Consider the following 26,558-nt stretch of genomic DNA (forward strand, 5'->3'; position numbering starts at 1 on the left):
CCCATTTTTATTTCTGGGTCCTGAAGGATTTGAGACGAGACAGGAGTGGGCTGTGCAGGTGGGTTGGTGCAGGTGGGCTGTGCGAACCACACTCAGGAGCTTCGCAGAGCTCTTTTAGTTAGCAAGATATGCAAAACCAGCCAGATACATTCAGGACGACTGCCTTTTGTCCTCCTCCAATCCCAAGCCCTCTGGGTGTTGCCCTGTGACTTGCGCTACCTGTTCCACCACGTCATGTTCCCATCAGAGAGGAAACTGAGCAACCCTTCTGCAAAGGAGACAAAGGTCAGAGACAGGGCACGGTACACTGCTGAGGAGACAAAAAGTCAAAGAGAGGGCATGGCGGCTAAACACGCTGTGGTGAGTCTTATGCTGCCCCACACCCTGCGAACACCATTCCTACAGGTTCCAGTGTAGGAAAGGAAGATCACAAGTGACTGGAGCTTGGTTGGTGTGGTGCTTAACTTCATAGCTGGGTCCTGCACCTTGCGCAACCCTCAACCTATCAGCTGCCAGTTAACTCTCTAGTGACATTTCAAATCCCTCTGGATTGCAGGGCTCTGAACTTCCAACCCTGAAGTCTGCACCAAGCAGAGCCAGTGGGCATACAATACATCACCATCTCCTTTCACGGATCAAGAGGTGACCCTCATTTTTTTAGATATTACTCTTCACAGGTAAAGTGTGAAAAGTGTGGGTGGTGCTCCTACAAAAGCCGCAGGTGTGAGAAACCAAAAGATAAAAATGAAAACAAAACCAAGGACACCAAGAGGAAAAAGACTTTTTTTTATTTCAGTGTTTCTTTCCACTGTCAATACTGTTCTTTTCAATGCATGTTGAAAACAAACCCCCCCCCCCTCAGCTTTCCCGAGTTTTAAACAGCTACAATATTTACAGGCTGTTTCCAACAGCACACACACGCAGACACACACACGCACACACACGCACACACACACCAAGTACACATGCCCCTATCCCTGGTAAGATCTCCATATGCTGGTAGATGCAAGGTATATATATATATTCCACATCCCGTTTCAAACTCAGTTTACTTGCTTGCTTGCTCTGTTTTCTCCCTCCTGCAGTTCATTGTCAGGCTAAGTTTCACAAGGATGACCTTCAAGCTATGAGAGTCAAAGTCGTAAGTGAGCGACTGTACAGGGCTGTGTGTATACACAGTCAAAAGTCAATGGCAGGGTTTTGTTTTGCTTTTTAAAAAAAGTATTTGCTTTACACCCCCTGAAGCCTTCTGGAGCAGCCATCTTAAAAACAGCCTTTTAAACAAATCTGGGTGAAAACTAGTCAAGGTCTGTAGTTCCCACCAAGGTGTTATGTACCCACCATCATTTTACTAAGGCACGGATTAAATACTGCTATAATTTCTTACACTGTCTAGCATCACAAAGCAAAGGGCATCATGTTTTTAAACACCAAGTAAGGCCAGACAAGTAGAAACCTATATAATAGGTAAAAGAAAATCCCTTAATAAATTTTGGTATATAATACCATGGTGGCTTAACCCCATACCTAATATGAAGTATTTCTAGATGCTCTGAAAGGGTCTTCCATTTATACCACTTCATTTAGTTAAGGTATTACTTTTTTTAAAAGGGCTTTTAACAAGAAGACTGACATTACTGGGTTATTTGATCTCGCAATAATTCATTTCAATGCCTGCTTTCCTAACATTTTGTCCCAAAGCAAAGTTTAAGGACTTCTTGCCATACCATTCACCATCAGCTCCCAAACGACAAGACAGGGAGGTAAAGTTATGACAGAATTGAAATCAGAAACGTGTCAGACGCTCCTCTGAGAGATTTTTTAAAAAGAAAAACAGCAACACTTCTGTTGAAAACTTCCTTGCATTTTCTGGTTTACCAAAAAAAGTCTACAATTCACTACTGCAATATCGGATATGAGTAGGATTGTGTACTTTAGAAAAAAATCAAAGCATTTCAAAATGAGGTAAGAAAAGATTTTGCTTTATTTTCCCAGCGCATCAACTGGGAAGTTAAGCATGCTTCTATGTTTAATGATTCCCCCCAGGTCGGGTAGTCGTTATACATTTATAAATATCACCTGTAGAAAAACTAATTTTCACAAATTTTCTAAATATCTATCCTCAGAAGCTAATCTAAGCACAGAGAAAAATTAATCCAGCAGATTAGTAGCTACTTACAATATTGCCAAGTATTGAAAGGCAGAGTTTAGAAAAGTGCTAAGGTATTATTATTATTATTATTATTATTATTATTATTATTATTATTTAAAAATTGCACATTTTGCTGGAAAGGTTATAATCCGTGAAAATGTTGGATTATATTATGCCTCCATATAATGAAGGCTGTGTAGAATTTTACTTTTTGGTCAACAAACCCACCTAATGTAGTGCTCAAAGAGAAAAGCAGATGGGTTTTGGATAGAAATTCCCTATGTATTAAGTGGGTGACCATACATTAAGAGCCTAGAAAGCCAGAGCTCTTTCCCAGTTAATGGAATATGGGCAACCTAAAAAACCTGAGGGTGAAATTGTGGTCACATACTTTTTTGAGATATTTTCACTGCTAACTGCATGAGATTTCTACCTAATACTGGTGCAACTGGAACCACGTTGAGCTAATGACTTGCATACTAGGGACTTGGGTTCAATAACTGAATGTACCAAATTACAAAAGGATCTATATATGAACACATCAGAAGCCTTAAAATTACTATATCTTTAAAAAAATTGAATCTTGGATCAAGTGCAACCAGAGTGCAATATTCTAAGTCGCAGATTTGTAGGATATTTGTCACCAGCTGCATGTTTAAAAGTGGGAAAGCAGAATATTTTTTCTCAGAAAAATCTAGCACAGACCTGTCATAATGTACTCAAGTCACTGCCTTAGTCAAACTGACATTTTATTTTATTTTTTAAAAAACGCTTTTCTGATGGGTGTAATAGTGTGTGAGATCACTGGGGGTTTTTTTTAAATGACTGGTTGTCCATCATTTAACAGTCTTGGGAAACTCAAGATAGGAGTGATAAATGAAATTTAAAAGTGTCAATTGAGAAGGAATACAAGAATGACCTGTCAACATACAGGCTGGTTTCTCTCATGCCTATAAAATGATGAAAATGCCAACACAGCCCGGTGCTAATTTGAAGACATTCAGACACTCGTGTGATAATTAATGAACACAGGCTGTAGCCCAGGCCAGAATAGCAAATTCTTTTCAATAGTTTTCTTACATTCATGTTCTACCTCCTGCTCCCAAAGTTAAGCCTGTGATTTCACATGCATGAGAAACATGCAGTGAAATTCACATTACTGGGAAATGAAAATCTTTGCTCAATGTGTGACCTTAATGTGTGATCCTAGGTTTACTAGAAACAACACTGTATTGACACTTTGCATAGTGCAAAGGCTATAGTTCATGGCATAGGGCAAGTTGTATTTGGACATTAATACACATTAGGTCACAAGTACTTCAGCTCTTTCATTAGGTGTATAATGCTTTTAATTTTACTGCAATTCCTCCCTTGCAAAATCACCCATAAAGCTTTTAAACTGAGGCAATACTTGGAAAGTTCCAGAGAATAAAAAGATGGCTGCTTCTAAAAGCTACAGCTGCAGACTGTGTTGCGTTTCCTATCGAGCCCTGCAGAGTTCCAGATCGCACACAGGAAACAATCCCTACATAACACAATTTTTCATGACTGCTGGGGGCAAGACACAGAATAATAGCACATTAAGAAGCTGCAGCTCCTCGTCCCAATGTTATTTGAGTAAATTGTTTCCCTGAAAACACACACACACTATGGAAAAACAAACAAACAAACAAACAAACAAACCTAAACACAGTAAAACCTAAGATATGCAACATAATTCAATTTCACAGTTATACTCGAAGTACAGTTATTATAGAATATATAATCACTGAAAATAAAATTCAAGTCACAGAAAAGAATGACTAAAGGGAGCTAAAAGGCGAAATGGTACAAATGAAATGACAGTCAGGCTGTGCCTCCTGTATTTTTCCTTGAATTAAAAATAAAAACAACAACAACAACGACAACAACCCTCCAGCTGCTTCACCAGACTGAATATAGGAAGAAGTCCAAATGCACATAGAAAACCACTATCCCATTTAAAACACTGGGTCTCATCCAATTTCCCTTGAAAAAGTAAAAATTTATTCCAAAGGATGCCAATAGCATCTTTTAGTTGGCTCTGAGCTGGAAAGCAGCAAAAGGTAGAGACAGAAGATGCACAGTAGTGTGATTGGGCCCTTTGTAACAAAGTGAAATTACTGCACATTTGTGCCATCCATTGGTTTCACCCAGAGTGGCACCTCTGGCATGCTATTCTGCAATTATTTGTACTCCGCCATATATTGTGAATAGGACAATATGAATGTACTGATGCACAATCTAGTATATTAAGCCAGAAAAACGGATCAATGGCACAGGTCCTACCATCAGTATGAACATGGAGCGGGAGGGGGTTAATCCCAAAGGCAATTTAAATAATGGTATTTGTTTCTTCTTATATATTTATACATACATATATAAATAAATGTTCTGAGCAACCTCAGACCCTTTGTTTTTAGTGCATTGCCATAAAAAAAAAATTAGTGCAGTTTTCTCACTGAAACGTTTCACTCACAAGAAATAAGAATCTTTTAAGTCTGGTCACTCTTGCCAAGAATAAACCCACCATTCTGCTTTACACTGAACTCAAGATTTATACGCTACTTGGTTGTTGTTTTTTTAAAAAGAAAAGAAAAGATGAATGGAATCCACATTACTGTGACAAAACATGGCCATTTTTGGCAAAACGATTAGAAAAGCGAGATGTTCCTATTTTAAAACTGGAAAATGTGGGGTTCTTTTAAAGCACTGTAATGCATAAAATGAAGTATAAAACAGAACACTACCCTTCATGCAAAATGTTTCCTCAGTAGCTAACTTGAAAAATAAGAATAAAAGCAACGCCCCTTATTTATTTTTAGGCCAGAGATTGACACACAACCACTTTGATTTCAAGTCTTTTTCTATTACTTGAGGCATGAGGAGCATCCTCCTGAGAACCCAACCTCATTTCTAAACCTTGCGGAGGGACAAGAAGCAGCTAAACTGTCCAAGCAGCTCACACTTCAGCCCCAAGTTCCAGGACTCCAGTTTCAATCACAGGAACATATTTGTCTTCAATCAGGACCAACAGGATGGTTTTGTCTATGTGAGATCTACTTCCTGGATCTCTGCTGCAAGGCACCCAACGGTGAATCACCTGAAGGAAGGGCAAGCACAGAAAACTTAGTGTAACTTTCATCATTCTGAAAGACAAGGCCATGACCCAGACTGGATGATCATCTTCTCCCTAATTGGTGGGGGGACCAAGGTTACGCTTCCATGTCTTGCCCATCAGATGTGTCTGCCCCATCTCAAAGACTGCTCAATATCTATCTGCAGAAATGCAAACAATCCCATCTCTAAACCGATCTTTTAGGACAAGTGAGCACATTTCAAAGAGACATCCACTCCTGAAAACCTTATCGCTTCCCATTATGTCCCAATTGTCTGATGCTGTTACCATCTAATAACAATATGGAGTATTCCTCAGTACCAGGAAAAATATACAATGTGGACAGATCACACACTCGTATTTCACAAAAATCACTTAAAAGTTACCTCCACATTTTGCCTCATAACTTTCTTTCAAGGAGGGCTAGAGCTTACTTCTTTTTTTTACCTGAAAGCTCAGAGTCTGGGAAACCTGCCAAGGGATACCAATGAAAGCCTCTGCAGACAATGCAGCACTCATGGGTGTCAGGTTAGCAAGACTGCTGTAACTTATTGCATGCATGAGTTCCATTTTCTATATACTTTCTGAAAGGTGTATAATATGGTGATTATGAAAATCACCATATATGTAGCATAACTTACATGCTGCAAAATTGAGCTTTTCCTAATGCTCAAAATTATTCTAAAACATGAAGTATACATAGTCCTGTGCTGTATGTTCAATGGGACAGTTAGGATAAATGTTCCAATCCCAAAAATCCACTGCAGAGAGCAACTTACATGGCCTTCCATGCCTTCCTGAGGACTCCAGTCTTTCCAGCTGTTTCTTCCAGCTTTTAACCGTATTGTCTCATCTGGCCACTGCAGTTCCTTTCTTTTGGACAAGTTGATCCCTTCCAATACCTGGCTGGGATCCATTATCTGCAACAGGAAGAGTTTAAAATATTTTGGAATAATCTGTTTAAATGGAAATTAAATTCTCACTTCTGCTATTGGAAAAAGGATATTGTACTAGAACAGTACCACTTCAGTACACAGGGAAGGAGCTGCATAACTTAATATTCCCCCATTGTAAACCCATTTCCCCAATCTTCCAAAATTTGTTAACAATGCTAGTTAATACTAGGCATGCAAATCTCTTCATTTTATAAGCTTTGGTACGTAGAATAAAACAGGAACACATTCCTAATCTCCTACGCTGCGCCTATAGCGTGGGAAGGCCAGCTAGTTGATGTAATGCTTTGAAGGATTTGTGAACTCCAGATTGATCAGTTAAGGTTACTAGTCGACATAGGGTATGCGGAAAAGAATGACAATCATTGTAAGGCAGCCTTAAAGCTCAAAAGCTGTGTTGGAAACATGCCAAGTCGCGTGCCTCTTTCAAACCTTTGTATCTTTCGTGGTCTGGAGCCTGCAGGTATTTGTAAGTAGTAGAAAGTATATCATCTCTACAGATACTTTACCATAAGAACCTCAGCTCCATTCTCTAGAATATTGCATTACTCAAGAGGTCAAAAACTAACGTACCACTCACTGGCTAGTGATGAGTGCTGACTCTAAAGATTGTAAAGAAGACTGGGAATCAGATTTATTTTATTATGTATTTATATTCTGCTGGAAGCTGCCCAGAGTGGCTGGGGGAACCTAACCAAGATATGTGGAGTATAAATAATAAAATAATTAATAATAATAATAATACAGCAGTCATGAAATTAAAAGACACCTGCTTCTTGGGAGAAAAGCAATGACAAACCTAGACAGAATCTTAAAAAGCAGAAACATCACCTTGCCGACAAAGGTTCGTATAGTTAAAGCTATGGTTTTCCCAGTAGTGATGTATGGAAGTGAGAGCTGGACCATAAAGAAGGCTAATCGCCGAAGAATTGATGCTTTTGAATTATGGTGCTGGAGGAGACTCTTGAGAGTCCCATGGACTACAAGAAGATCAAACCTCTCCATTCTTAAGGAAATCAGCCCTGAGTGCTCACGGGAAGGACAGATCATGAAGCTGAGGCTCCAATACTTTGGCCACCTCATGAGAAGAGAAGACTCTCTGGGAAAGACCCTGATGTTGGGAAAGATGGAGGGCACAAGGAGAAGGGGATGACAGAGGACGAGATGGTTGGACAGTGTTCTTGAAACTACCAGCATGAGTTTGACCAAACTGCGGGAGGCAGTGGAAGACAGGAGTGCCTGGCTTTCTCTGGTCCATGGGGTCACGAAGAGTCAGACACGACTAAACAACAACAACAACAACAACAACAACAACAACAAATGTTATTATTCCTACTGCTGATTTACCTGATTCAAGCTGATTTACCTGAATTCTATATCTAACATCCTCCCTTTTGGTTTGTGTCTGGTTGACAGGGCTCACATGTGTGCCTGGCTGTGCATCAGTAACGTTACTCATTCCCTCTGTCCCTAGAAATCCAACGAGGGCATGCTGCTTGCAGGCAGGGATACTTTGGCTGGAGCTGCTTGAGGAAGGTAGGCCATGTTGCATGTTGGCAACACCTGTCTGGCTTGGGGGGTCCATTTGGTTCACCATGGACAGACGCGACTGGATGGATGATGGAAGATTGCGAAGGGAGATCTGGCTGGTGGAGGAGCGTCGGCAAGGCACAAAGCCAGTAGTGGACGTGCGCAGGGATGAATGACGACTGCTGTAGCAATAGGACGACTGGCTGGCAACTGAGGCACGAGCAGGAGAGTGTCTGACAAGGCTGGACTGCACAGAATGAGCACTATGGCTGGTGCCTAATAAGGAAATAAAGGACGATGAGAGCAAAGGGTGAGTGGAAGTATTTGATATCTTAACAGCTTTATATTAAGACTTTAATATACCAGTTCTTTCTCGATGTAAAATTGATCAGCAAATTAGAAAAGCTCCACGAGGTTTCAATACTTGTCAAATAATTCAAATCCACAATCTGTTCCAGCGCCTTCTGGAAGTACAACTTTCATTCATACACAAGTATAAAACATACCTGATAAAGGATAAATACCATCTACTTTCTACATGATTCAAAATGAACTGTTCCATTTCTCCTCATCTTCGTTCAGTTGCCTCGTCTAAGTTGCTTTACCATGTCATCAGCTATTTCTGCACAGTGGCACATTAGCTGAACTGGGCAATGTTTTCCATACCACCACAGATTTGGGTTATTTGAGACATAACGCTGTCAAAACTGTCTAACCCATGTGCTGAGCTGCTGCATACAAAGAGCTCATAGTGGGTGCTTAAAGCAACCATGTGGAGGAATTTAAAAATGGCCTTGTTCTGGCAGGCATAAGATGTGTAACAGCCTCAAGTCCCTTCACTGGGCAAATGCTGGATAAGATGGAGGGTTTTTTTTGCCTACCATCAAGCTGCTATTTGAGTTGGCGCAGGAAATTAAACCGTTTTCTGATACGCCTGTCAATAATTGGTTATAGAACTTCAGGATTTTCTGTATGCTAATCCTTATGGAGAATGTGTGTGTACCTCTCTCCGCTGCTTCCTTCCACAGCATGACAAAAGCGCTAAGGCGCTTAAATGTAGACTCGTGCCCTGGCTCAGATTTACCTAGAGTGGCAGGGTGAGGCGTAACAGGAGGATGCAGTCCTGTTCCAGGGGCTTGTCCAACTGTGACGTTTCCTCCTCCTCCTCCTTGAGATACGCTGCTTTGAGAGTCATTGGCAGTTGCACTGTTACTTGTGCAGGACGCTGCTCCTCCAGCATCTGAGTCTTCGATGTTTCCCCCACTGTTGCATCCAGCACCACAGCCTTTTCTTAACCTGAACACAATGGAAACACAGCAGGAAAAAAAATGAGACTAGAGAAACTAGACACCAGGTTCTAATGAAACCCTGGTCAGAAAGACCCATTCCTGCTGGAATTTCTCATTAAATTTGTCCTTCAACGTGTTTTCCTGCCCCAACCCAGTATTAGCTGCTGCTTTAAGGGCAGAGAGATGGTAACATTGGGAAACACATTATAAAGGGGAGGGGGAGAACTCCGACATGAAAATACTATTCTACCTCAAGTAAAACGTTTTGAAATATATTTGGCAAATAGTGTGTGACAATTTGCAACAGTGAGCATCAATGTGGCGTTATATATTTATCTAGTGAAAGCAGAATCTCGCCCAGCTGTGCAAGTGCCTTGTTTTATTTGTGATGAACTGTATGGATTTCAAGGAGTTTACTCGTGCAGTTGTAGGTAAGCAGCCTCCAGGGCCTCTACAGCTCCCCAGCCAGGCTTTTGAAAAATGTATTTTACATAGAAAACAGGTGCCATGCTCAGTTAACTCTCGCAGCAGGTTAGTGATACAACTGAGATCAGATTTCTGGGCATAATCTATTCACACTGCGTTTTCTAATGACTTAGCAGTGTAAATATAAAATTCAAATTATACAAGATGCCTTTATACAGCTTTATACATTTTGAACTGTACAATTCCCCTGTAATACGGTAGGAATCATACCCTGCGTTTGCTACATAAAAGAAAGCTGTGGAGCTCCAAAACCTTTTGTTATGTAAGCTATGTACTGAGACTGTTTCAATGGAACGTACTGATTCTAGTGAATGCTCTCTGGAGATCTCTTGAACCACTCACCTATGCCATGTAGAGACTATGAAGTTCCTGATGTTTCCCAAACTGATGGCACCCCCGAGAATCTCTTTGAGCTGCTCATTGCTATCCGAGTAAGATGTAGTCAGAGGGGACACATAAATGGGATATCCAATTGGCTGATCACAAGATGAGTTTATCATGTTTCTTAAAGCTTGCTTTGCATTCTGGATGCTCCCTCTTTCTGGGTTCCGATTGCGCAAGAAAACCAGCTCTTGCTGCTGCCCAGCCCAAAGACCACGAACACACTCCTTATTGACCTACAGGATCACAGCAAAAGGGGGGAAATGTCACTGGGGAAAGTAAAAAATAGTGGCAAGCACATAGCACACAAAGACAGAGAAAAAATTCATTCAGTCTACGTCTTTAAGTCAATTGGCCTATTTCACTCCTTGCAGAAAGATACACATGATTATTCATCAGAATTCACACTTTTCCAAAGTTTGGAATGCAGTTCTTGGCTCAGTACATTTACTGTTATGTGTCGAAATGTAACAATCTACCTTGAAATAGTATGACTCTTTTGGATTAGTGGTTTTGGTTTTTTAAAATGGTATTACTTATTTGCTGCAACTTGCCCTGGGCACTCAGAGTGAAGGGCAGGCAAGAGTCAGATAAATACACAAATCCAGCTTTTAAAAGTAACTAAAACACCAGCCGGGACGCGGGTGGTGCTGTGGGTTAAACCACAGAACCTAGGACTTGCCAATCAGAAGGTCGGTGGTTCGAATCCCCGACGGGGTGAGCTCCCGTTGCTCGGTCCCTGCTCCTGCCAACCTAGCAGTTTGAAAGCATGTCAGAGTGCAAGTAGATAAATAGGTACAGCTCTGAGGGGGAAGGTAAACAGCATTTCCGTTTGCTGCTCTGGTTTGCCAGAAGCGGCTTAGTCATGCTGGCCACATGACCCGGAAGCTGTGCGCCAGCTCCCTCGGCCAATAAAGCGAGATGAGCGCCGCAGCCCCAGAGTCGGTCACGACTGGACCTAATGGTCAGGGTTCCCTAAAAAACCACCAGCCTCACCATCATTTTGGGAAAGTTCACACATTTGATGCAACTCATGAAATATTTTTTTTGTGAGTCAGGCAACTTACTTTAATGACTCTGAAGATTAGAAAGCGCTTGTTCAACATGATTATTTTGTATTCATTGGTGCCATCATCCATTACGTGGCGAAGGGCAAGCAGAGAAGGAGAATTGGAAAGGACAGCACTTCTCCAAGCAGGGTCCCCTTCATGAGCTATGACCAGATTTTGTTCATGGGATGTGATGGCTTCATAGAGAACAGCAGGATCATCATATTCATCTGGAGATGTGAAATGATCCTAAATAGAGGAGTAAAAGGATTGTTCAGTAGGTTCTTCACTGTGAAAAGAGCAGCATTTCATTTTAAAGAACCCTAAAATTATGCCAGGATGCGGGTGGCACTGTGGTCTAAACCACTGAGCCTAGGGCTTGACGATCAGAAGGTCGGTGGTTCAAATCCCCGTGATGGGGTGAGCTCCCATTGTTCGGTCCCAGCTCCTGCCAACCTAGCAGTTCGAAAGCACATCAAAGTGCAAGTAGATAAATAGGTACCGCTCCAGCGGGAAGGTAAATGGCGTTTCTGTGCGCTACTCTGGTTTCACCATAAGCGGTTTAGTCATGCTGGCCACATGACCCAGAAAAACTGTCTGCGGACAAACATCGGCTCCCTCGGCCAGTAAAGCGAGATGAGTGCCGCAACCCCAGGGTTGTTTGAGACTGAACTCTCAGGGGTCCTTTACCATTTCCTTTTACCTAAAATTATGTTCCGCTTAACAAGTAGGATCTCACTAACCCTCAAAACTGTTTATGGTGTCATCCATACACATTAAAAACATAATTCTTAAAAGAGTTAATTTATCAAATATTTTGGAGACTGCTACATAGACTGTAATATGACTACTTAAGGATTCTACAAAAATATTTAAGTTACTTGCAAAAAGCAGCCCACTTCAGTCAAAGCAAGATTTTTCAAAGGTAGGCTTTTTTGGGGAGGGGAAAAAAGGCACCCAAGACTGTAATTGAATAAGTTCACCTTAATAAACTGGGAGGGGGGGTTGAACTTTCAAAAGAAAATTGTGTAAATGAATTAAGGATGCACCACCCCAAAGTGTAGCAATAAGCAAATTATTACTGTCCTTTATTGGTAGACCCAATTTTACATTACGTACTTCCTTGCATATTACTAAAAACAGATCATTTCCATTTGCCCCTCAAACTGTACCTTTATAACTGTCAAGTCTCCATACTATAGCCATGCAACAGAGCACTTGAACACAGCCTGAATAAGAAAACCCACGCCCCTTTTAGCCCTGATGCATCCATGCGCAATCAGTCCTTATATACCTGATGTAGTTTTAATGACATGCGTATTCCTGGGACGACTACTTTCCTCAGCAACTCCATGTCTGCAAAGATCCATTCATCTCGAATCGATGAGATACGAAAATCCCCTTTGAACAATGCATGGAGCCCATAAAGGAAGGATTCCAAATTACTGTTTAGTTTGGAAAAGAAACCCCAAATGTTAAAGCAGGCTATTCAACATTCCATGTGAGCAGAAAAGTGTCGAAAAGAATCTGTTAACACTTCCAATTCCATACTCACAACTGCCAATGCAGATTAGAACCGCCATTACATACAAACGTAAACAGGGAAGTAGAAAACTGCCAACAATCACTTCTAAATTCTGCCCTAACTATATATGAAGGGGAATGTTGAAGTGCCCAAGGAGCAAAACATCTCCGAGTACCCCTGCAGACAGCAGCTTAAATCATTCTGGCTGATGAGGCCAATAGCAGCAGTTTTACTTGGGAGCTTTTACTATACTGCAGTCCCCAATTTGTTGAAAAACAAACAACAATTTCACACCAATCTTTACCATGATTTGACCATCCCATAATATTTCACCTCCCTCAATTGTTGTTTTTCTTAGACTTATCCTGTTCTTAACGTCAGGTGGAATCTGGGACTCCTTCCCATCCCTTAAGGTTTGTTAGGCACTATGATTGTGTTTCTCATTTTCACAACAAACCAGCAACATAAAGGCGGATTATTTAATACTGTACTGTCATTAATTTTAAGCAGGTGGAGCTTCCACTGGAAAACAGGTCTCTTGAAACCCTCTATATGAGACCTTGCCTCAGCTATGCTGGGCACACAGAGGAAATATATTTTCTGTATAACGCTAGGCTTGTCATCCCTGTTCACTGCAATAATAGTCATTTCTCACTTTCTCATGCAGACAATTGTCAGCTACTCAGATCTTGAGGCCTGTCTCACACAAGCATTGTGAAGTATAAGCTCATTCAAAGGTCCCAGGGCAGAGTACAGCAATTTAAAGATACAGGGAAGAATTCAACATTGTGCTCCTCTGATCATTCCACCAGTGCAAAGATTTCAGCTTGCCAAACCTAATGGCCCCCTCTCCTTCCCACTTGTGCTGTTCTGGGGGTTCTCCTGAACTCCCCAAATCAATTTCAAAGCTGGTGTGTGTGTGTGTGAGGGGAGGGGAGTGGGGGAAGGCCCACTGCACAGGCAGAAAACCTTGATGGGACTCGCTAAGTGAATCCTGCCCACAATATGAAAAGCAGTTTAAAACAAAGTATTTAGGGCAAAGGATAGAAGCATATGTGCAAATTACATGATTTAAATGACCCAAACTTTCTCTCCTGTAAAATTCTAGAGTAAGAGATTTACATTACCTAGACATATGATGTGAAGCAGTCCCCAGAGCTCTCCGGCCAAGAACACACAGTCCATAGCAAAGAGTCACCAGGGAAGAATCTTTATCTGCATTCAATGGCTTCAAGTAAAGGAAAAAGTGAAAGGCTTAGGGAAAACAGAAGTCACCACCAGAGGAAATCTTGCTATTATGTCTTACATCTACCTTGGCCAGAAACAATATCACCTCATGAACATTTTTCTCCACTTCATGCTCCAACATGACTCTTTATTCTTTACTTTCCTTACATTGCTTCAATGAAAAATCACTTCCTTGTGTGCTTTTAACTTTTAATGTGAACTTTTGTTGGGATTTAAATACTGACGGACTAATTTATCTTCCCAGGATCTCTGAATAATTAAAAGATGCTTACCTTTTCTCTCCGAGAACAGCAGTATTCTATCCAGTTGAGATAAATGACACAGAAACTCTCTCTGGAGACCCCTGCTAGGCGGTGGTCATAATCCTCATCAATATTAGGAGTAAATGTAGGATCCACATCAACATAGTTTTGGTCTGCACATTGCTGCAAACCTTCCTGCATTGTTTCATTTGATAACCATTCCTCTAGCTTGGGGGAGGATGTTACATAATAGATGATACCCTGTAAAGACAAAAGGTTAAAGGCATGTAGACTTGACCACAATTCGTTATGGTGATTTGTATACATCCTTGGAAAAAATGATGAAAGGAAATAAAGACATGCTGTAAAGTGGCCAAAGCTATCAAACTGCATGACTAGAGCAGGTGAAGAAAGAAGCACTTCTGCCAACCATATAGCAGAAGAATGTGAGCCTGAGGCTTCACTCGTTCCATCTAGCTCATTCATGTAGCACTAAACCACGGTTTAGTGTTACGTATGACCCAGCCCAATAAGTAGAACAGCAAGTCTCGATAATGGATCGAGAAAATATGGATGTCAACAGCTTGATAAATCACGTTATACATTTGACATTTCTTTCCTGTGAGATGCAGTGTGTAGCGGTTAGAGCAGTTGTTCCCAACCCGTTTTGGGCCATGCCCCAGCTGAGCATCTCTAAAATCCTGATCTCCACACCCCCTCCGGTGACATATAATTCTTATTATTCAAAAAGTGAACTCTTATCCACATGGAGGAAGCCTAAAAGGCCATTCACTGTTAATAACTCATTCTCAAATTGCCAGCCCTTAAAAATCAAATTGCCCCCCTGTGGGGCATGTGCCCCATGCTGGAAACCACAGGGTTAGAATGTTGGGAGACCAGGATTCAAATCCCGACTCAATCATGAAGCTCACTGAGTGACCTTGGGCCAGTCATAATCTCTCAGCTTAGCCTACCTCACAGAGTTCTTGTGAAGATAAAATGGGGAGAACTATGTATGCCACCTTAAGTTCTTTGCAGGAATGGTGGGCTATACATATAGTAATAAAATAAAAATAAATATGGGAAGAAGTAGATGGTTCGACTGCTTTCGCCTACAGATCACCTCCTTTTTGCGTAGTACTCAATTACTAACGATCACACTTTCTGCTCTCAATAGCAAACGTGAGGTCTAGGATTTGTATTCACCTTGACATAGTACGTGGTGAGTATCTTTCTAAGATCAAAGACTTGAAGCATGGATGCAGCACTGTTGTCTGTGATGCTGTAGCCCTCCAGGACATACTTGGTTACCAGAACCTCCCAGGCTAGCCAGCGTTGGCCAAAAGCAGCATTGAAAGAGAGCATGTGAGGGATGTGACCAGGTTCACAGCAACAAAACCCTTCATCTTCTTCCACACCCTCAGTGATGGCTTCTACTTCCCGTTGCTGGCAGTAAGTTCCTGAAATGATGAAAAAGGAACTACAACAGCTGTGCAGAGTAACAGCAACAAAGCAGTAACTGCAACAGCTATACAAAGTAGACCAGAAATTATTACAGGCATATCACACATGGGTCACAGCTCAGATTCGCAACCACAATGCTACAGCCCAGTAGAAAGAGGCAAGAAATTGCTACATTTGCCTAATAATGACAAAGATCTAATCAGCTTCTGTTTCAAGAATTTATGCATGTCAAGTTTTAAACTGTCCAATATATAATTGTTTACACTAAGCTTGGAAGAGGAAGCTTGTTTACATCTGCTGCCTTTACCAAACATTCACATATTTTAAATGTCTATCAAACCAAATGCCCAATCTCAAGTAACTAGCTTGCCACACAGTTTCAAGGAGATTGGTGGAACTTTCCTTTAGTTAGTTTTACCTCTAAATTCAAGCCCCCTCAGCTGGAAGGTGACCAGTCCATTGCCTATCTCTATAAGGTGTACTAGTGCATTGAGGTAGTCAGAAGCAAGGATAAAGCAGTCCCCGGTACTATAGTTCCCCCATCGCCCAAGGAGCAGGTCTCCACACAAGCTGTGCTGAAGGGATCGAGTTAAGTGTTCGTAGAAGATTGAATTCAAGTTATTGTCATCTGAACCTATATGGAAGGGAAAATCCAGATCTCATTAAGTCTAAACTAAACTTTTCGATTCATATCTACAGTTCTTTGGCAAACAACATTTTGAAAGATCTGTCCTTTATTGATAACAGAGAACAAACTATTTGTTGTTAATTTAAACACACTTTCAAAAAGTATTACTACAAACATATGTGTATTTATTAGGGGCATGCATCAGATTTAGACAAATACCAAGCCCAATTTGGCTGCTTTGGAAGGTTACCACAGGGCTTGTTTGAGCCCGGACTAGCAGGAGCAGGTCTCTGGTTTGATAAAGGATTACCTGGATTTCAAACTGATGGAATATGCCAAAATGGCGAAACTAATTAGAGATAAAGACAATAGAGACTTTTAAAAAGACTGGGAATCATTTATGTTTTATCTACAGAAACAATGTAAAGAAATGGACTCACTAGCAGGGTTTGAGTAAACTCTTACAATCAACAAAACAAATAGAGAAACTACAAAGATGATGTTAAACCGATAAGAGTATAACAACATTTAAGTTAAAGAATTTAATATTAAGATACAATAAAGCAAGCAGGAGAAGCCAATATGTAAAAAACCAGAAGAGGAAGTTGAGGGAAGTTGTGAGGAGGAGGGGGAATTTTGGGAATTGTTTTTTTTTTTATCTGATATGATGTTATTATGATAAAAATGTAAAATTCAATAAAAAATATTTTTTTAAAAAAAGGGCTACCTGGATTTCGATCAAGCTGCGAAGCCAGTCTTGTGTTTGAGTGGTCCACTCGTTTTGTGCTGAAGAAAGTGACAAAATATTAAGTTATTACAAAATGTACCATGGCAAGTCTTCATGGGTTCTCCACCACCATATGCCTTCTTCCCCCAAGAAAAATGAAATAAAAGGTCCATGCCAAAATAAAACACCCTCTTGCATTTTCCCAGCCGGTGATTCTCTCTCAACTCCCTGAGGTTCTGTCTGTTGAAAGATGAATTGTTTACAAAAATAAGACAGCGTAACCTGGTTTGTCACCCCTGCTAAGAAAATGCAACTAAATGCTAACTGCTGCTATTTCCAGTCCTCCATTCTTTTTTCTGTCTGTCTCTCTTCCAAGACTAAGACCAGAGGCAAAGCACTCCACTGCATTTCTCTGGATGTGGAAACAAAGTTTAGGCATAGTATACTGTCTCTTTCAGCAAACAGACAAATATGTGCACTTGCTGTCACTACAGGTCTTCCAGCTGGAAAATTACATGGAGGCTGTGTGGCTGCTGTGAGCCCAAGTAGCTCTTTGTATACTGGGCCAGTTTTATACGCATCTTAATTAGGGCTGAGGAACCTCTGCCACACAGACCTTTCTCCCCAAACTACGCCTGCCTGTTCACCAGCTGACATCACAGGTGACAAGTGAGAGAACAGGGTTTACTCCTATATTAGCTTTGTGATCCTGTCCCCAGAATCCTGGCCTAGTTATTATGTTTGACCAGGGATCCTGGTTTAAAACAAACACTTGCATCTTTCACAGCAAGCCAACTTCAGACCACTGGTTATGAAGCTGGCTTGTTAAACTAACCAGATTAACCATGGTTAAGCATTTTGTGTGAATGTGGCCAAAGCATAACACTATAATAGTTGTGTTTTCAAGTGAAATCATTTTTCACTACATGATTGCACAAGAAGTTCATCTAAACATCTAAGAGCCAAGGTGAGTTATTTCTGACTTCTACAGTTCACCAGGGAGAGATTCCAGAGGTTTACCTCAGAAGTATTTCTGCTGATTTCAGCTAAAGGTAGGATGAAGTAGGGATATTTTTCCACAGTAAGAAACTAGTGGTGACTGCGCAGAATCATAATTCTTCTGCAGGGCATACTTTAGGAACTTAGCATCATGCATCCAGAAACATCACATATTATAACTTATTTTTATTTTATTTTTAAAAAATCTCTCGTTACTACAGAAGGAGGTTTTTTTTATGCCTTCAAAATCACCTACTTGTAGTCTCGCTCCCAAAACTTGACAGGTCTAACATAAGAAGTGATGAATATTGCACTTCCCAAAAATGGGTTTAGTGGAGTTGAGAAGAAAGCAGACACAGCTGCTTGGACAAACAGCATTGCAGAATCTGCAAGGAAGGAAAGTCAAGGAAACCACAACTTTTCTTTCTTTCTGATTTCTTCATGTTAGGTCAGAATAATAAAAAAAGAACAACCACAATAGCTCAAACATCTGTGTCATTTAGAAAGGTCCAATAGCATCGTAAACTACACTTGGCAACCACTGTACAGAAAAATGAAAAAATACTACTGTTCTTAGTGTAGAAGCATGACAACTTACAGCAAAAAAAATGTTTCCGCTACACTGCACAAACATTCATATCACAGTGCTTTACAATCGAAACTGCTCAGAAGAGATTGGGGTGGCTTGTAATCATACATTTTAGTAGACTTTTACAATATATTAAGGCTTCAAAAGTTCTTTTCCCTGTCAGCATAATACATCTGGAGCTTTCAAAAAGGATACGTGGTACAGCAAAAGGCTGGGCAAAAGCATGGAATGCAGATCCCCATGTGATTTGCCAAGGAGCAATGTAAGTGTATACAAATCTCAACTTGTAGAAAAGCTCCCACAGCTAGAAAGAAAACAGAAGGAAACGTTTAAAAAACAAATTTGGTCACAGATCTTGTACTCTTGACACATGTATGATTTCAATTTCCCAGGAGGAGTTTTAGATGCACTAGCAAAAAGAATATTTGTAAAACTGTGCATCATGTATGCCACAGCAGATCAGAAATGCAAGAGAATGCCATGTTCTGTCAAATTCGTACATTAAATATTTAACCAAACAAGCGGAGATTCTCTATTCAACAATGAATAAACTTCCTTTCTAGCTGCAGTTCATCAGATAACATGGTAAAATATCATATGTCAATTCTGATAGATAACAAATGGTCAGATTTTCCTTCAGGAGACAATGGAAAAGAGGAAGGAGAGAGAACGAAATTCTATATTATGATGGCAGTATATGTCCTAATATTATTAATAACAAATGTTTTGGTACCGCTTTTAATGTATTCAAGATCATCAGTTAAAGACTATAAGACTACCATAAAATATAAAATTGGTGGCTTTTTAAGGTTGCCTTTCAAGACTGTGGAAAAGATGGCTATGCCAACTGCAAGATTTACTACCATCTTATTTTGCCAGAGAGTTATGGAACACAGAGCTTGGGCACTGTATTATTATTTGACATTACCTTGCTGAAGAGTATGGACATGAAGAACAAGTCTAGCAGCATTGTCTCCGAGAAACGTTTGTAGTCAAATGTAAAGAAAAGCACTGTGAAAATGACAGTAACATACTGGTAGGTTGGGTTGCTGAAAGAGGAACGCAACAGCTTCATACCAGCAATAGTAATCATTAAAGCACCAAATCTGCAATGAGAAAATATATTTGTCAAGCTGATCATTTTACTCTTCACTTTATCTGCATTCAGTACGTTCTTGGAGATTAATAAATTGTTTGGTATATTTCTCACTTTACTATCTTTCATTAAATATGCCTGACCCCTTTTAAGAAAGAAGAATCTCGAGTTTCAAGAGACTGGTCAAGCAACAGAGATAGCCTTTGCAATAGGACATTAAAAACCAACCAACCATAATTAAAGTAAAGGAAGTGCCTATGTACTGTTTTCTACTTACTCTATATCCAGTCTCTTTGGGCTAGCAATAGCTTTCGCACTGCTGCTGAGCTCATTGAGGACTATCAGAGGGTAGATAATATTCTTCTCCACAAAAAGAAGCCATATATGAAGTTTCTCAAACCACATCACATGTGCAGCATCTAAGAGGAGTCACAAAATACAATACAGAATGCTATAGAAGTCTGGAAAGCGTATCAGGAAACAAACCAAGCTCAGATGTCTATCTGCCCCCTGTTTCCCACCATCCCTCCAACATAACAAGTAAGATATCTGAACTACTTTCCATTGCTACAAAGTTTTAACTTTATTGCAAGAAACTAAGTTTTCTATAGAAGGAAACGAGAAGAACAGTTTTATTGTAAAGTCACAATATAATTAATTATAGTTCACAGTAAATGCCTAGGGAATAGCCAAAGGCAGAGTCTTAAAAGAAGAATTGTACTACTTACTGCGGACTTCAAATTGATAGTATTCCTTGGTTTTCAACAGTGGGTGAGAAAAACAGTGCCAAGGGAGCTGTTTCCGAAGTTGTGGCAGTACATAATGGGTCATAAAGCCAACCGAGCCCACCAATGCGTACAGAACATAGCTCAAGACAGGCTAATGGAAAAATTTAAGAAGGAAAAAAGAGACTCAGTCTCAAAAACAATCAGTAGCAATCCCTTTCAGAATTGTGCTTCTCAATTTGGGCAGTATGGCAGCGCTGGCTGAAAGGGTTCCCCACCTATTCGGGATACATCCTAGGGATATCAGAAACACCTGGTGCAACCCATATCTGTTCTCAAATGGACCATTTTGAGTTTTGTTGGGAGGGGAGTATCATTAAAACAGGTCATATTCCTTGTGTTTCCATTTGTGCTGATACAGACAATACAAGGAATGCTGCCCCTGCGAAGTTGTCTTTGAGATGCAGTGCACTGCACTATTTAACATCCTAACTTTCTTCAATTGCTCATGCAATTAGATCCATCTCTTTGTGTGATCTATGCCAACTAGAGCAGTCTCCAGGAAACACAATAAATAGGAACATGGAGAACTACAAGATCTTTTGCATCTTCTGGCAAGCCTCATGTTCCTTCCTCACAGTTCCCAAAGGATGGGGAATTTGCCAGACTGAGCATTGCAGCACTGGGGAAAACTAACAAGGGATATTAAAAAAGTCAATAGAAATCCTACATTCTAAACCAAAAGCCAATATCCCGTGCTGTTCAGCAAACATGTTATAAATGCTGAAGTCAACAAGACTGTTCAAGAGGCAGATACAAAAGAAACTGGTAAGGATAGTTTTGAAAATAAGGAGCAGCGAAAAGTAAGGTACCTGCAATACTGTGAAAACTGTGCTGACGTGAATAGCAAAATAAAGTACACCAATGACTATGCACACCACCAGATCAGACTGCAAGCGTTCACTCTAGGAAGAAAGAAATAACTTTTTTAAAACAAAGGGAGTTCCGGAAAACTGTGTCTCTCTTTTAGTTTTAACTACTCATGATAATCATTGTCTACATGCTATGTTAACCCCCCCAATAAAAAAATTTAATCCCCTTCCCAAGAAATCGACACGACAGCTGAAGTAACTAATGTTCTTTCTTGTTAGTGATCTAATATAAAGGAAAATAGCCACTGGTATCACAACTGTCAGACAGAGGTACTTAAGGCATCACAAACAGCATCAACAGATAATTCCTTGGACACCTGAATCATTAGAAGTGTCCTTGTAATATCAGTCTTCTTCGTATGCTACAAAAGTGAGCCAACTTACCACTGAATTTCTCAGTTTTTCAGGTAAGGGGTCTTTAACCTCAGACAGTGGATCCTCTGGATTTTTATCTTCCGAAGTAGGGAAAAGTTTTGATTGCACTAAAGAACTAAAAGAAAAGTAAATGTTTTCTTTGTAATGATTGTGCAGTGATCGGAGTCCAAAAAGAAAAACAAATCAAGGTTTTTTATAAATATATAAAAGCAAAAAACAACTATTGGTACTTATTTGCACTTTGTGAAAAGGGCCTTCATATTGCATCCATTATCCCTGGCCACTGACCATGCTGGCTTATGCCAAATCCAACAACATGTGGAGGGTCACAGGTTAGCCAAATCTGAAAACTGTTTGCATCAGGCTGTTTAAGGTTTTTAGGCTTTTTGCTCCCCACGATGTTTTCTGAACAGATTCCCTCTCCCTTACACAAACAATTATTGCAATAAGACTTCTACGTAAAATACAAAGAGGTATTTATTACTTACAAAAGCACAGAAGGATCACTACTCTGTCTGCTGAGATGGTAGGATATTGCCACTAACATGCCACAAAATACTGAAAAGAGCACTGGAATATGTTGACCATCCCAAGAATCCTGTGGGCAAAATCAGAGTCCATGGAAACAATTTTTTATTTTATTTTTAAGATTACAGAATCAGAAATCCTATGTATCTATGAAATAAACTGCATCAATAGTATTCCTTAAATAAATTAATTACATTTCTCATCCACCTTGAAGGGAAATATCAAAATCAGTTAAACCAAATTACAATCAAGACAACAGGGTGGGTATAAATATGTATGCATATCTCAGGTATCAATTACTCAGGTATGGATGGCATCGTGCACCAATTCAACTTTCACATACAAGCTGACACCATGTTGTTAGTGTTGCTGTGGAGCACAAGGGCTATTTACCATATTCTTCCGTTTATAACATGCCCCCATGTAAAAGACGCCCCCTATTTTTGGGGACTCAAAATTAAGAAAATGTACCATGCACTATCAGTGTATAAGATGACCCCTTATTTTAAACTTCAAAAATTTAGGAAGGAATATCGTCTTCTACACAGAAAAATACAGTATTCATTTATGGTGGGTTCCATGGCTTTACCAGAGCATGAAATAAGCATCCTTTCCTAAGGATTTGTGAATATTTCATAAATTGTTATGTATCTCCATTTTGATTTTGTACTGAGTAAGAACATTTGTCTGTGGTCTGTAGTCCCTTGGCCTCCCTTGTTGGGATGTACCATATGGTGTGGAGGGGTGGCAGTGTATAATAAAAATTCTGGTGTTTCAAGGAAAGAAGAAAAACCAATCTCCATCCATCCACCTTTTACAAATGTTAGGAAGTTCAGGTAATAACATTTAACTTTTAGTTTCATGAAGTGGTACAAGTATCAAGCCTAAATTTACTACTCAAAAATATGGCACTCACCTTTAGGGCACCATAACACAATCCATACAATAATGCTACTGCCACAATACTACAGATAAAACTGTAAAGTGCTGCAAGCAAGCTTGTCGTCGCTAGAGAATAAGAAAACATTTGTTAGGAAAAGAAACCCTTAACAGTGGAAGAACACATACTTAGGTTTCAAGAAATAAACATTTATCCCTTTGATTTTTGTTTCTACTACAACACTATAAAGATTTACAGCAGATTATCTCACACTTAAACTTATGCTACTTTTGAGGATTCTTTTATTGCGTGATATTACTGTTGCGCAGTATTCTTTCACTGGAAAAGTTAATTCAAAGATGTGCTTTTCCCAATGAGCCTGAACCAACTTAAGTAGACCATACGAGCTATTACAGACCCCACAATGCAGCTGTTCATTTGCTATGCAGGATTTATAGGCTTTCCATCAGAAAGCATTTTTGTTTCAGGGATATTACATTTCATCAGCTCTCAAATGGCAATAATACCTTTTTGAGGAAAATGTGATTTTATTGAATAACAAAGTCGTTGGCATGTCTGGTATGCATGAAGGCAAACTTTCTGAGCCTCTTCTGGAGAGCACTGCCATACAGTTGAATATATGAAACATTACTCTGAAATGTGTTGAAGCTCCTTCCAATTTTGCTTTCAGCTGATTGGCTTCTGGGGTGCAACTGACAACAACTTCCTTAATGGCTGAGGGCAGAGAGAATGCTAAACCATGGTTTGGCACTACATGAACAAGCCTGCTGCGCTCCCTGTCCTCTCGCACCATGCAGTTCATTCTTCCTTTCCCTTGTTTGTGGCAAACTATGGTTTGCCCTTATATCTGAACGGGCAAACTACAATTTGCACTATAAAGCAGCATACCAATACAGGAAGAGAGGGAATCACAGTGCATGGAGGAGGAAGGCTTGTTCCAAGCATATTCATATGGCATCAAAGTATGATTTGGCATTTATGTCTGAATTGAACCACAGTTTTGTACTAGACCGTTTAGTGCACAGAAAACAAAACCATTTGAATGCCAGGCAGTTGCTTAAACTGAGGACCTAAAGGACCATCTCTAAAGGCTAAAATGAAGTAGGAATGTACTTAAATTGATCCTTTGGATAAAGCCCTCAAACTACCTTTTCTTAAACAGATCTGAAAGTCATTTGCTGAATTATCTATGAAACGAGGAAGCTCAACTCACCATTGCCACCAAAGACATGAATATCTAATTGTTCACAGAGGTACATGACAAATGTGTTCACCTGAGGCAGAAGACCAATGAAGAACACTATAGGGAAACATAGTGTAAACACTACAAGAGACAAAAAAAAAATGATAGGAAGAAAATAGTAAATACATACAAAACTATTTGTTATCCTTCCACTTTTAACTATGGAGGATATAGGTGTTCTTTAATTATTAATTATTATCTATTGAATTTATATACCACCCTTGCACAAGAAATAATTTCACATAGCTGTTGTTCTTTATTTCAAAACAGTTGCCAATTACTACCTGCTGTGAGTAGCTGAAATATACACTGACGTGAGGCATACAGCTCTTTTCAGACTCCTTTTCCTATGTAGCAAACACCCTACTCACTTTCAGAACAAGCAACTGCAGTATGTTTGCAACTGTGTGTTTGTCAGGCCAAGTGAAGGCCTTACTCTTCTTGCCTCTTCACCTTAGCCAGATATGCTCAACAGGAAAGTGAACATCCCTGAGAAGGCTGAGACAGAGGAAGACTATGAAGGTTGCAAGGAGCTAAACTGAGAAGAGGAAAGCTTGAAAAATGATGTGGAATGGAGACAATGGTGGTGATGGATTATGAAGATGTCATTAAGTAAGAAGATAACTGCAGTGTCCCCACAGGAGAGGGACAGCATGTTTCAGCATGACAGCCCTCCAAGACATGTAGCCTGCAATCAAAACTCGACTAACATGAACAAATATGTGGCACTTTGGTAGTTGCTGTCATTCCCACCATACAAAAGCTGCCAGTTATGAGACGGCTAAGAGAAGTGGATCAAGAGTTTATCTGAAGATCCTCTGTACACTGCATGGCAATTCTCCATGTTTACCAAAGTTCTAATCATGCAAGGACTGTAGTGGTAAAAGGTAAAGGTAAAGGACCCCTGGACGGTTAAGTCCTGTCAAAGGTGACTATGGGGTTGCGGCGCTCATCTTGCTTTCAGGTCGAGGGAGCCAGTGTTTGTCTAAAAACAAGTTTTCCAGGTCATGTGGCCAGCATGACCAAACTGCTTCTGGTGCAATGGGACACCGTGACGGAAGCCAGAGCGCACAGAAACGCCACTTACTTTCCTGCTGCAGCGGTACCTATTTATCTACTTGCACTGGCATGCTTTCGAACTGCTAGGTTGGCAGGAGCTGGGACAGAGCAACGGGAGCTCAATCCTTCAAGCGGATTCGAACCACTGACCTTCTGATTGGATAGCCCAAGAGGCTCAGTGGTTTAGACCACAGCGCCACCTGCGGAACTGACAATGACAACCACTTCGTCTCCAATTATAACAACTTTTAAAAGACAGAATAAGAAAGGAAGGGATTCCATTTATTTGTATCTCCATTAAAGAACAGAAATCTATATGGTCTCCACGATGGACAAACAATCTATGCATACCATCCACATAGCTTTTAATGGAGTTTACACCACCCTGTTGATTTATGATACAGCAGTATAAAAATACTTTTACAGTGGTACCTCGGGTTAATAACTTAATTCGTTCCGGAGGTCCATTCTTAACCTGAAACTGTTCTTAAGCGGAAGCACTTTAGCTAATGGGGCCTCTCGCTGCTGCCGCACGGCCGCCGCACGATTTCTGTTCTCATCCTGAAGCAAAGTTCTTAACCCGAGGTACTATTTCTGGGTTAGCGGAGTCTGTAACCTGTAGCGTCTGTAACCTGAAGCATCTGTAACCCAAGGTACCAATGTATAACTAAAGAAGCAAATACAATGCATCAGAGCCATATGGAAATTGCTCACCTATAATCAAGTCCCTTGCTGATAGCAGCAAAATTGGATTAGTGAAAGCCATTCCATATAGTCGGAACCTTGCAGTGAAAGTGCTCTTGCTGCCATAGTCCAGCAGCCAAATGAGGCTGCAGCATATGCAGAAGTAAACAGGGCGGCTATAGGCGATGATTCGGTTATGACCCTGAAAAAAAAACAAATTTGGTTACTGCAACTCAAAGTTGCAAATCATAACTATTGTTTTCTTCAAAATTTGGTTTTGAGATTTTATTACGCATGCCGCTTTAAATTAGAAAGTTCAGTGTGTTAAACTCAGATACACCAGAGTATTAGCTATGCCTTTTCTGAATAAAAAGTTCTGTTCCATATAGGAAAACTTACATGCCGAGGTGATGAAGAATCTGGTTGCACACTCTAAAAAAACAGATCAGAAAAAATGAAAGGGTAATATTAGGTAAGGCTTATTTTCAAGGTTACTTTTCAGTATAAGACTCTTTTAACAGGTAGGATCCACAGAACTTCCATGGACACGTCAAAGCTTCTCATGGTGTGTTTTTCAGTCACAGCCCCTCATCCCCTCGCTGCTCCCACCCCCCAAG

The 26,558-nt window shown here is 40.3% G+C and overlaps 1 protein-coding gene across 3 annotated transcripts in view; it reads right to left on the bottom strand.

The window, feature by feature from the left end:
• Positions 1-771: 771 nt before the first annotated feature.
• Positions 772-26,558, bottom strand: part of PCNX1 (pecanex 1) — a 77,784-nt gene continuing 51,997 nt past the window's right edge. For all 3 annotated transcript variants that reach the window (XM_083746158.1, XM_083746160.1, XM_083746159.1), the window contains 24 exons: positions 26,341-26,373; positions 25,972-26,143; positions 24,169-24,279; positions 22,971-23,062; positions 22,015-22,124; positions 21,536-21,641; positions 21,092-21,184; positions 20,223-20,373; positions 19,772-19,913; positions 19,327-19,504; positions 18,594-18,702; positions 18,066-18,195; positions 16,811-16,869; positions 15,874-16,089; positions 15,198-15,451; positions 14,022-14,252; positions 13,629-13,729; positions 12,271-12,421; positions 10,995-11,225; positions 9,889-10,163; positions 8,856-9,067; positions 7,608-8,047; positions 6,068-6,208; positions 772-5,273 (listed from right to left, as the gene is read on the bottom strand). In XM_083746158.1, coding sequence (XP_083602284.1) covers positions 5,133-5,273; positions 6,068-6,208; positions 7,608-8,047; positions 8,856-9,067; positions 9,889-10,163; positions 10,995-11,225; positions 12,271-12,421; positions 13,629-13,729; positions 14,022-14,252; positions 15,198-15,451; positions 15,874-16,089; positions 16,811-16,869; positions 18,066-18,195; positions 18,594-18,702; positions 19,327-19,504; positions 19,772-19,913; positions 20,223-20,373; positions 21,092-21,184; positions 21,536-21,641; positions 22,015-22,124; positions 22,971-23,062; positions 24,169-24,279; positions 25,972-26,143; positions 26,341-26,373 — 3,879 coding nt within the window. In that variant the 3' untranslated portion in view covers positions 772-5,132. The remainder of the gene's footprint in view (positions 5,274-6,067; positions 6,209-7,607; positions 8,048-8,855; positions 9,068-9,888; positions 10,164-10,994; positions 11,226-12,270; positions 12,422-13,628; positions 13,730-14,021; positions 14,253-15,197; positions 15,452-15,873; positions 16,090-16,810; positions 16,870-18,065; positions 18,196-18,593; positions 18,703-19,326; positions 19,505-19,771; positions 19,914-20,222; positions 20,374-21,091; positions 21,185-21,535; positions 21,642-22,014; positions 22,125-22,970; positions 23,063-24,168; positions 24,280-25,971; positions 26,144-26,340; positions 26,374-26,558) is intronic.

Source organism: Podarcis gaigeae, assembly GCF_964106915.1.
Source record: "Podarcis gaigeae genome assembly, chromosome: 1".
Lineage (NCBI taxonomy): Eukaryota > Metazoa > Chordata > Lepidosauria > Squamata > Lacertidae > Podarcis > Podarcis gaigeae.